The following is an 11,855-nucleotide window of genomic DNA, read 5'->3' on the forward strand; positions in this document are numbered from 1 at the left end:
AGTTCAAAGCGCGCGATGCGGGCTGATTGGCTAACATCAGTTGTTGCTAGGCAGACTATCTTACAGAGCGGGTTGTTTAAGTCGCCAGCGCAATCAGGGGGCAGGAAGCAGGCGCCAACTTGACTCACTCGATGGGAGGGGCAATCTAGCTCAGGCTCCGCTCCCACCCACAGGCCCTACGTCCGCCAAGTAAGGCGACCGGTGTCGGCGGCTCCCAACACTTACCGTATGAAATTACTATGACAATCAAATGAGACAATGAATGGTAACGGTTCAGCTTGAAGACCAATAAACGTTAGCTTTAGCTGTTATGCTTACCTGTCCGAGACTACCTGATATCACATTGTGATTGCAATTATGGTTGTGCTGTTTGGGTGGGCAAAGATGAGGTGTGATTCAGTTCTATACCTGCAGTGCTCAGAAAAGGACAGCCCAGAGCAGAAGCTCCTGAAATGGTCTCTGGAGAGAAGGGTGAGTGGGTGGATGGATGGATTGATGATGGAGATGGCTGGATGTGCTGGCGATGAGCAATACACATCAATGCTACAGGTTAATAAATATGAACAGACTGACTTATTTAAACTGGTTCTCTCTCTCTCTCTCTCTCTCTCTCTCTCTCTCTCCTGTCCTTTTTCATCAGTCTATCCTTGGAGTACAATGTGAAGTGCAGAAACAGCTCAAAGCCTTTGTCACCTTAGAACGCTTTGACCAGCTCTATGGCTCCACAGTCACCAGCTGCCAGCAGGCCCCAGAGACAAGGAAGTTTGCATCCAGCGGCTCAGTCTTTGGCAAAGGGGTCAAGTTTGCCTTGAAGGATGGTCGAGTGACCACAGACATCATCAGCATGGCCAATGAGGATGGGCGGAGGGTTGCTGCCATCCTGAACAATGCCCACTACTTAGAGAACCTGCACTTCACTATCAATGGGGTAGACACCCACTACTTTGTGAAACCAGGGCCTTCAGAAGGTGACCTGGCCATCCTCGGCCTCAGTGGGGGTCAGCGAACCCTGGAGAATGGGATCAACGTGACAGTGTCGCAGATCAACACCATGCTCAATGGTAGGACTAGACGCTACACAGACATCCAGCTCCAGTATGGAGCACTGTGCTTGAACACCCGCTATGGGACGACGCTGGACGAGGAGAAGGCGCGGGTGCTGGAGCTGGCCCGGCAGAGGGCTGTGCGCCAGGCATGGGCTCGAGAGCAGCAGAGACTGCAGGAAGGGGAGGAGGGCCTGCGGGCCTGGACAGAGGGAGAAAAGCAGCAGGTGCTGAACACAGGGCGGGTGCAAGGCTATGACGGCTTCTTCGTGATCTCCGTGGAGCAGTACCCAGAACTGTCAGACAGCGCCAACAACATCCACTTCATGAGACAGAGCGAGATGGGCCGAAGGTGACAGAGAGGGTTAAGGCCTGGACTTCTTGCCAAAGACAGCTACTCTTTTGTGGCCGCATACCTGACTGTGTTGTACTTTAAAAACAAAACAAAAAAAAAAAAAAACACCTTTTTTAATAAGTGCAGAAAACAAAAAGATACTGGTTGCATTGTTAACTCATGCAACATTCTTTTTTTTTTTTTAAGAAAAGAAATATACAAGATTTGGCCTTCACACATTTTTTGCAAAGAACAGAAGGTATTTTTTTTTCTGTAGTGTGATCACAATGAAAACTTTATTGTCTTTTGTTCCCTTTCTCCTTAAGGAATTCTCCCTGTTGTTTGGGGTACTTTTCTCCCCGCTTTGGGATACACATCCCCTGGGACGCGTCCTCATCCGTTGCTAGGTACCCAGTGTGATCTGAGACACAAGTGTCTGTGCTGACTTGTCTCGTGTGCTTTCTTCTTTGCCTGGGGTCAGGCAGGAGTGAGGGGTGCTGAGAGTGATGAGCCTGTAGGACCTCAGGAGTTTCGGTGAGGCCCCCACAGATGAATGGTGGGTGCTTCCTCACTGTGCTCTGTGCCTCCAGAGGACCACAGATGGCTTCATCTTGCTCTGGAAAATATCATGATATCACTCAGCAGCTTTCCAGACTGCCCCAAACTCCTGTCCAAGCTTTATATTTTGATGCTAAATGAAATCCCTCCTCCCTTTTCCAAATCTTGTGTAATTGTCGGTGCCACCCCCATTCTGGGATAGAGGAATTGTCCCCAGTTCTTTTCCCCAGTCTGGTGACATAACATCCTGGAGCGATGAGCCCCACCCTCTTCAAGAGGTGAAAGCACCCAGGATGTCTGTGATTGGTTGATCCTCCATGATGTCCCATACTCATCTCCTCTCTCCCAAAGCCAGATGTGAGAACCAGCACTGCACAGCAAGCCCTCCATGTGGGCACCAACCCTCCCTATGACTTCGGGTGCCTTCCCTCCACTGCTCAGCTGCCACCACTGAGAAATAAAAGGATATCGAGAGGTGCTTTGTGGCCTTTGATCCTGGAAAGATAGAGAATAAAAAAGTCAGCCAAAGAGAGGAGTAAGCAAAGGCATGAGCCAAGCATCTTTCTAACCAGCTCCTGAAGTTGCCTCTGCCTCCCCTGTGCAGGCTCACCCCAGAACTGGGGCACAGCAGCCTGGGCCTTCAGGAAACCCCTTCTGTGAACTTCCTCTAGAAAACAACTTTCCCTCTAGAGAAGCCCAACCAGGGTCTCGTTTTATTTTTTAAAGACAAAAAGAAAGGAGCTACTTTAGTGTAGCCTTTAGGGGGTGTACAACTCCACTACCATCTGGGGCCAGTCCTGAGGCCAGTGCCAGCATTGTTCCTGTGAAGACCCATGTCTGCATCATCAGCAAGAGGCTGGCAGCCTTCCAGGAGCAGACACAGCCCATGGCTGGAGGCTGCCAGGGGGAGGCAGCAGCTAGGAGACCACGAAGGCAAGGAGGGCAGAGAAGGGCAGCCGCACAAGCTGGGAGCTCCTTTTCGAGGATCTCATTCCTGGTTCATCTGCCTAGTTACCATTGTTACTGCCACTCACAGGAGGCTCTGGGAGACAGGAGGGGAAGCCCAACGCTTCCATTTGAGCTAGGCTTCTCAGAAAATGGGACTTTATGGGTTACATTGACATTAAGTGTGGAAAATGAATTCTGAGTCCGAGCTATTCCCCGTGGAAACCTTGTTGGACTGATAAGCTCATGGCACCTTTATAGCCTTACTTACAGAGTCTTCAGAACGCGACACAAGTTAATGAAACCAAGAAGGTCTCTTATTGCATGAGAACCGGAGCACCGTGTAGTCCGGGTTCTGTCTGGCACAGGGAGGTATTCAGAGCTTCTCGGGGAGGGGAGATCTTGCCTTACTACGTCATTAGAGGATGTGTTTCGCTAAGTGCTCTTCCTGTTTCCAAAAAAAGAAAAAAAAGTCACACTGCCTCAACAGTGTGCTGTGGCCGGTTTGTCCACTGGTTGCCCCTTGCCTCTGGACCCAGAGCTCAGCTGAGTCAGGTTCACTGCTCCCCAGGCTCACTGCACACGCCATGTGCTACTTTCGTGGATGGAATGGAAAACAGTTTGGCCTGAAGAACACCAAGTTAGTTTTGTTTGTTTGTTTGTTTGTTTGATCCAAAAGAAATTTATGCCTCTCAAAATGCACTCTTGCTATAAAGGTCACTGGGCAAACTTTCCTACCTGTTGAACTAGTTGACCATTCCCATCTTGGCTGCCTGCTGTCAGCTGAGGACATGTATTTGGAGGTTAGAGACAACATATGGTTCACCGGAACCATCTCCCTATACCTTCCCAGCTCCTCTGTCCCTCTCCATTGCCAGCTTCCCCAAAGGAATACAGTGGACTAATTTTAAGGATCAAAAGCACAGAGAATTATTAGGCGTTCCTTTATTTAAAGGAATAATCCTATATATATTTTCCCAGGCTGTGCGCCTGGCTTCTGCAGCCCTAGCTTTAGAGAGGCACTGTGGGGTGGGCAATAACACCATGCCCCTTCATTTTATACTGTGCTGTCATACAGAACAGAGGATCTGGCCTTGGCCCTTTGAAGCTGGTTCCCATTCAGGCTGGCAAGTGACTCAGGACCTCCCCTCTCAATCTGTCCCCCAGAGACCAGCAGTCCCAATCTCATGGCAAGGATGAGTCTGAAGGCATACACCAGAGTTCTCTGTGTCTATTTAGTGCGCGCCAAGCATCAGCCCCTAGTCTGAATGGCACCTGCCCTTTTGGCACTAATCAGTCAAAACTTTCCAATTGGTGAAGTGGTCAGACCTCCTGCACTTCCAGGTGCCTGATTCTGCAGTAAGTTGGCTTCAGACTCTAGGATGTTTATTTTAGGATAGTTCCTGCTTTCCCCTCTCCACAGCTGCCAGTCAGCCTCTCTGTCACTACCTTAATAAGACCTTATTGATTCTCCGGCTTTTTGTCTCTTTGAGACAGGTCTAGCCCAGTCTAGCCTCAGACCCCCAAGCACTAGGATCCAACTTTGTCTTTTATGTGATAAGATTTCCTTTTATCCAACCTCTAGACAGACATTGTTGGAAGAGAGGATGGTGACCACAGGAGGGAGGGGAGGGGCTCCATGGAATACCAACCTCTGACAGCCTCTGACACTTGCTTCAGAATTGCTGGCTGAGAAGTAATCCAAGGTCCACACAGGCGCCTCACTTCTACTTAGGGGTGGAGGTTTTGAAACAATCCCTAAGAAACTGACTAGAGGCTAAGAATGGCCAGGAGATGTGTTTCCAGGTGAGGGTAGAGTTGGAAGCAGATGATGCTGAGGCAGGGAAGGTGAGTAAATGGGGCAGTGCTTTGTAGACACAAAAAAAGGCATCAGAATTTTAAAAAAGAGGAAGAAAGGACCTTTTCAGCTGTGACTTTTAAGTCTCACCTTTATAGACAGCGGTGATTTCCATTCTGCAAAGACAAGGCTTTCAGTGTGAAGTCAGAGAATGTAATTTAACCCTTTGCAGCTTTGTGTCTGTAGTGGTCCTCTGGGGACAGCAGAGACATTGAGCTTGGTGCCGAGCAGGAAGCAGCTTGTTTGGCCCTCAGCAGGGTCCCAGGCTCAGGGGTGTGACTACCTGACATTCAAAGTCCAGTTTGTCCTCCATTCTTCACAGCAGCCACTAAGCCAAGGAGGTGGCACCCAGTCCTGGTCAGGGGACTCTGCTCCCGACAGGCCCCAGATAGAGCCCAGCTCCTCCTTTCCCTCGCTAGGACTAAAGCCTTCCATTTAAGGCACATTGTTCCCAGCTAGGGTCATACACTTACCTGTAGTTCAAGGCGCTTTTATTTTACCTTCCTGAACAGCAAACTCATTTTAAAGACTCATTGCTCAGGTGACCGAAACTTTATCCTCTCCAACCTTTACATTCTCAAAAACCAGCTTGGGACCTTGACTGCCCCAGTTAGTGGTTCGCTCTGAGGTTTCATTATGAATGTGAAAGATCAGAGTCGGGGAGCCCTGCATGGGGACTATGTCATGTTTCCTTTCCCCTCTGAAATGCCAAAGGCATGAAACTGGGTGACCTCCTGGTCCCCAAGAAAATGTGATTTCTTCTGAGGGCAAACTGCCAAGGGAGGACTGGCCCTTGGGCAGGCTCAGCACTCCCAGTGGAAGCTGAGCCCGAGGTGTCTGGCAGTGCCCCAGCAGCCCCGGATTCACCCACCACCAGAACCTCCCTTTTCTAAGTCTGCCTGTTGTTCTGAGGACTTCTGAACCTGCAGCTCCGGCAAAGGACTGTGCCGTGCTGCCTCTGGATGACCAGCACTGGAGACTCTGGCCTTACCATGTGCAAATAGTTTTCCTGAAGTCTGGAACTAATTTTGAGAAGTTTTTTTCTCAACACTTTTGTGTTTCTAACACTGTATTCTTGACTGTGTAAATACCAACAAGGCTGTAAATAAATGCAGATGTAGATACCTTCTAGAAAAAAAAGCATAAAAACAAAACCAGAAGTGATCCTGTGTAGCCTTCGTTGACAAATAAAAGAATATTTTGTGTTTAAAGGTGTTTGGTGGCCTTTGTTGGGAGATGGTGGCTGTTATCTGGATGACCAGGAAAAAGACTCAGTCCTACACCTCTGAACTACTTGTAAGCCCTCAAGACTGCGCAAGTGTGAGGTTGTGAATTTGATTCCCAGTACAAAAAAAAAGACCTAGACCTGTCCTAAAGAGGGACCGGGCGCTGGCCGCAGGCACTGCCCCATCCACAGTGCCACTGCTTTCCCCAGGTGCGCTTGGGGAAAAGGAAAAAAACTCCTGTAGAACTGAGAGTTTTTTCTTTTTTTAATCTAAGGTCATCATAATCATAGCACATGGGTCTTCTTCATCCCGCTTTTCTTAACCTTACATTTTAACCCATCAGGCTTAAGGGAAGAAGGCAACAGCACGTCATTTACAAAAGTTTGTGTATGAAGCCAACTCCCTGGTGGGAATGCAATTCTTAGGAAAATCCAAGAGATTGTCCTTAGAGAGCTGGAATGAGGGCAAAGGCCTCATCTCGCCCACTGGTCTCGGCACTGGCCCTCGGACAAGGAGCCCCTGGCTGCAGCCCTTTCTGCACCTGGTCATGGAAGGCTCCAGCCCACAGCACTACTGTGGGGCTATGAGGTGCTCGCTTGCTCCAGGTGGCAGGAAAACCCTGCTTTTGGAGTCAGACCACCTGGGTGCACAGGGCTCGGGCACTTCCCTGTGATCAGCACCGAGTCACTTAACCCTTCCAAGCCCAAAGTGCTCCAGTGATCCCTCCTGATTACTGCTCAGATCCTTTCAAGGAAGGGGCAACAAAAGACCTCACTGGTGGGAACTCTAGGGACAGTCACACAGGGTAAGTTATTGGCCTTCCACCTCCCTCACCTTAACAGTCCTGCGAAGTCTAGTATTCTATCCGCTATGCAGTGGTTCTCAAACTTTGGCCAGAATCAAAATCAGCTTGAGGGCTCATTAAGCACAAACTGTGGGCCCCATCCAGGATCTGAGTCAGTGGGCTGGTGGTGGTGAGCCCTAGAATTTGCTTTCCAGCAAGTTCCCAGGTGATACTACTTTGAGAACCACTAACTACATGAACCCCTCTGCTGCTTACAGCACAGGCAGCTTAGAGGCACTCCAGATGCTGTTGGCCAACTAAATCTGCATTTCCACTAATAAAACGAGAGACTCTTTGTGCCCTTCTGTCTCTTCCCCACGAATACCGCAGTCCAGCCAGCTGCACGGGGGCATCCCCAGCGCAGGCGGGCCCCAGGCTTTCACACCTGCAGGCCTTTGCGCAGTCTCTCCAAGTCCAGCTGAAATAAATTTCTAAAGCCCTCCTGGCTCCTTCCCCTTAAAGGCACACACTGGACATCTGCCTGTGCCTCTCAACACTGTATTACTGTGGGGTATGAGTTCCTGAGAGCCCCAGAGGCTGTGGCAAAACTTCTGCCTGTGTCGGGAGCCCAAAACAGATGCACATTACCTAAAGTCAGTCTTCTTAGTCAACCTCCCACTCTGATGCACTGATTTGAGAAAGTAGGGTTCTCTGCTAGATGGAGCCCTCACCGTCTTGCCAGCCCCTGCACTGGCTGCTCCACCCCATCAGGGCAGCTGCAGCAAGGCCTCCAAGAAGCAAGAAGGGACAGAGGAAAGCATGTCCCTCCCAGCTTGGCCCTGACTGAAGTCACCCCTCCGCAGCCCCAACATCAAAACCGTCTGCCATTCAGGCTTTCTGGATCCCCTGGAAGCCATAGGAAAAAGTCCATCACTACCCAAGGGCCCACCCATGTTCCCATTAGGCATTCCCTGTGCACTTGTCAAGCCTGAAATAATCAGTCAGGGTAACTGCCAGGTGGGCTCCAGCCCGCACCCATAGACAAGCACCCTTCCTAGGTCTCATGGACTACAGGAGTTGTGAATATATTCTTTCACCCTTGAAGAATCCAAAACACCTTTGTGGAGCCACAGTTCTTACAAGAACAAATACACCTTGTCAGGGGAAGATGCAATCTTCACACCCTAAAGGAGAAGCTGAAGTATTTTCCTGTGTGCCTGGTAATCTGCGAGCCTAACCTGCCCATTAGTGATTCACAGTATCTGCAGAACTTTTAAACAGTGCCCATTACCTAATGTAGGTAATGTAGAACTTTTAAAGACTGACTTTAGGTAATGTGCACTGTTTAAAAGTTCTGCAGTTCTGTACCTAATGTAGGACTACCTGACATAAAAGGAGTGTTTACTACTGGACCAAGACCAGAAAACCTTTGAAATTTCCTCTGATAGATATCTACATCCTTGTACAGGGTAAGAATCTGTGAGACCAGGGTGGGAGAGATGGGGTCATTCTCATATATGTCATAAAACTGAGAGGATGAATGGAAGGAGGAGGGATGATTGTGTGAATAAATCCCAAACCAGGATGAGGAGGAACTGTAACCAAGCAATAGTGAATGAGCATTTCCTGTATGTCTTATATACCCAAGCAGCCTTAGAAGATTTAAAGATGAAAGACAGGGCCCTTTGCTTATAAACATCACAATTTAGTCTAAAGACTTGGAAAATAGATTCTGTGATAGATACCAGGGAGTGTGTTCTACATCATTACACCAGAAGCCTCAGCATCCAGGCTTGTGAGAACCCAGAAGTCAGGGAGCTGTGGCCAGAATCCCAGTCTCTGGTGTCAAGAGGCACCAGAAGTGTGAGTTCAGTAGAGGCAGAGACTGCCAGTGTTACAGCAGAAACAGGGCAAGGTTGCCAGGGGCTCCAGCACTACTGCGTAAGGGTATGAACTGCATGGTCCCAGAGCCAGGGCAAGACCTTAGAGAAAGGTTCAGGCTGAGGGCCTGGAGGAATGGGAAAGGCCCAGGTTCCCGACCTGGCAGGGTAGCTGAGCAGAAACCAGAGTGTCCACATGAGACTGGTATAGGTTCAGGTGCAGGAGTAACCAAGTCTTTGGGGATTTAAACTGATCTCCTACCATAGCATGTGACAGCATGCCCAGCACCCAGCTGCAATGTCTAATGTGCTCCTACATGATAAGCCTGTGATTTGAGCTAGAAAGACTAGCTGAGGAGGAGAGTCTCCAAGAGCTAAGAAAGAAGCTCCATGAAAACCACTTCCCACAGGGCCAAGAAAGGAGAGTGCAGGGTGGGCTAAGGGGCTACAGGAAAGAATCCTGGAAGTGTTCCAGGAGAGGTGGATTTAGTGAGGAGATGAACAGGAAGGAAAGGCTTCTTAGTGAAAGGAAGATTTGCTCTTCAGGTGAGCCTGAGAAGCCCGATGCTTCAAGCCCCATTCCTGTGAACCCCACCAGGAAGACACGAAACCAAACTTCCTAGCATACCCCAGTGCCTTTCACACAGTAGAACATACAGTGGTTGATGTTTACCAATAGGACCCACTCCCCGGGCCTCCTTATATTTGCTGTGTTATAGGTGGCAGTTACATGCAAAGCCCAGCAAGTAGATTTGCATGTAACTGTCTCCCAAATCAGCAAGCATATCAGAGTGCAAATGAGGGACAGGAATTAGTTTGCAAAGAAGTACTTTACTCACCAAGACTTTCTTCTTACACACTGCATCTATTTATGATAACGGAGGGAACAACTGCTAACTCCTTTAGTCTTCTCTTTCCATCTTGAGTGGGAAGTTCCCTACACTAGATCCTAACCGGAGGACATATCTGAAAGTAAGGTCTTAGGAAGTGGCCCCAGGAAAAACAGATGGACAGAGGAAGGTGAGAGACAAAAAAGGAGAAGCTTGCCAGTCAAGGATGTGGATACAAACACAACCCCAAGAGAATAACTTTGGCACAGGCCCGAAGGGGATTGCAGAGACAATCCAAGTTAGGCCTGCACAGTGAATTGCTGGGAGGGGGCTGGAATATTTACACCTCCACACCCGTCAATCATACTAAGGGCTGCCCCTGGGGAGATCAATTTCCAGGCACTTCTGGTTCTCAGCTCATTTAGGCAAAAGCAGCCCCAGCAGCCTGAGAACAGCCTGCCTACAAAGCCCGGCTGGCACTGGCTGTTGACAAGGAAAACACAGCTTTCATTCATTTCCATCCAAAGGAGGCTGGTGGAGTCTGACAGTAGGAGTTGCAGACTTCTTTTCTGCTTCATACTGGGTACCTAGTAAATGTCCACCGCACACTGGCTACTGAGGGAGGAAGCTAAGAGAAAAGGAAAAATAATCACATGCACTAAGCTGACAAAGGGCAGGATTCCACCTGTTTGCTTAAATCAGTGTATCGCTGGCAGCTGGCACAGGTGGCATTCATCTCCTCCTGTGGTGATTCTGTGAGCAAAACTCTGGGGTCCCCTAACTTTTCCCCTTCCTTTCTTGCCTGACCCATCAGTGCTGCCAGCAACCACGGAGCACTTAGGAGGAGATTACAAGAACCCTGCCATCTGAAAACCTGCTTCACCGAACAAGCACTGCCCAACTAGTAAGCACATTGCTGGTCCTGTCTTCCTAATCAGATGCTTTTGGTCTGTAGCTCAGTAGGTCCTGGCTATAGACCCAGGTGCTTTCTGCATTAATCTCATTTGAACCTACAATCATGTTCACAGCAGGCGTGACACTTCCCATCTTGTAGGTGAGCAGTATGGCCTGTGTATTCATGATCTGTGCTATTCATCGATGGAATGAGAATGTGAATTCAGGTTTACTGTCTACAAGTTCTAAGCAAGTGATGGCAAACCTTTTAGAGCTTTCAGTGATAACAGCCAGCCAGCTGTGGCACATGTACCACAGGTTCACAACTGTCCTAGGTGATTTATACCTAAAGGTGGATGTCAGGGATCCCTGACGTGCAGGGCTGTACATTCTGAAAAGTCAGGACCGCACAGATGGGCAGAGACCAGACAGACAACTATGTAGGTTTGACTTCCTCTCCGACTCTCCTAATTTTCAGGCACATTCTCTCAGGTCAGTGTCCACTTCCACCCAAAATCATACCAGATGGCTGGAATGTATGTAAGTGAGGATTCTGATTCTCTCCACACAGAGCTGACCTGCACTCCAGTTTACCAATACAATCACACAGGAATCCAACCTACACACTAATGATTTCTTCGCGTTGATAACACCACCTAGTGGTCACCTGTCACACTTTTCCTATGTCTCCAGACTGAAGGTACAAAAACCCAGTGAGATCACGGAAAATCATTCTGCTTCTATTCTATGTAGAGTTCAGGCAACCTTCATACAGGAACAGGTTATTCTGATCCGTGTAACAACCCTGAGAGTGACCAATGACTCAGAAGATGCTCCAAAAGCACTGAACACACACACAGCTCAGAAAGGAAAAGGAGAAAAATGAATTTAAAAGGTCTCTTCTTCCCCTGTCTGTGTCTTCTGATCCTGGGGCCACTCCTGTTCTGAATGTGCTGCCCCCTGTGCCCATCGTGCAGACAACTGCAGAAAACACTTCTGAGCCCAAGGTTGGAGGACGGTGGAGAGCACAGCACTGCTGGCCCCCTCAGCTTCAGGACTTGTCTTAGGCACCTTCAAACAAACTGGCAGCCATGGTGAAGGGGTAGGGGTGGGGGAGGAGAAGGAAGAGAAGAAATTAGTCTTGCATGAGAGTTGTGCCACATACCAAGCAACCAACTGAGTCCTTTGCATATCCGTGGATGTATTTTGTAAGTGTACAACATTTTTCTCAAAGTAAGGCAAAGTTCAGATGGCCGTTAACATTTGGTAGGTGTGTTATGCACCAGGCACTTTTCTAAGCACTTTAAATGCATTTGTTCATTTAGTCCTCACCAAATTACAAAAAGAGAGAGCCTATTTAGTATTTCCATTTTTCAGATGGAGAAGCTGAGGCACGTGTGCAAGGACTTGTGGCCAGCAATCCCGATTTGGGGATAATGTGCCAGTGATAATTACTCAGGCTACTCCTGAGCACAGAGACAAAAAGAAAATGTGTACACCCAT

General features: G+C 48.8%; 1 protein-coding gene across 21 annotated transcripts in view; it reads left to right on the forward strand.

Moving 5' to 3' along the window:
- Tenm4 (teneurin transmembrane protein 4) overlaps window positions 1-5,949 on the forward strand; it is a 2,788,855-nt gene extending 2,782,906 nt beyond the window's left edge. For all 21 annotated transcript variants that reach the window (XM_063256396.1, XM_063256398.1, XM_063256401.1 and 18 more), the window contains one exon: window positions 641-5,949. In XM_063256396.1, the coding sequence (XP_063112466.1) occupies window positions 641-1,399 (759 nt within the window). In that variant the 3' untranslated portion in view covers window positions 1,400-5,949. The remainder of the gene's footprint in view (window positions 1-640) is intronic.
- The last annotated feature ends 5,906 nt before the right edge of the window (window positions 5,950-11,855 follow it).

The sequence above is a fragment of the Cavia porcellus genome, unplaced genomic scaffold (genome assembly GCF_034190915.1).
Source record: "Cavia porcellus strain 051 isolate PalLab524CR breed Dunkin Hartley unplaced genomic scaffold, mCavPor4.1 scaffold_9, whole genome shotgun sequence".
Lineage (NCBI taxonomy): Eukaryota > Metazoa > Chordata > Mammalia > Rodentia > Caviidae > Cavia > Cavia porcellus.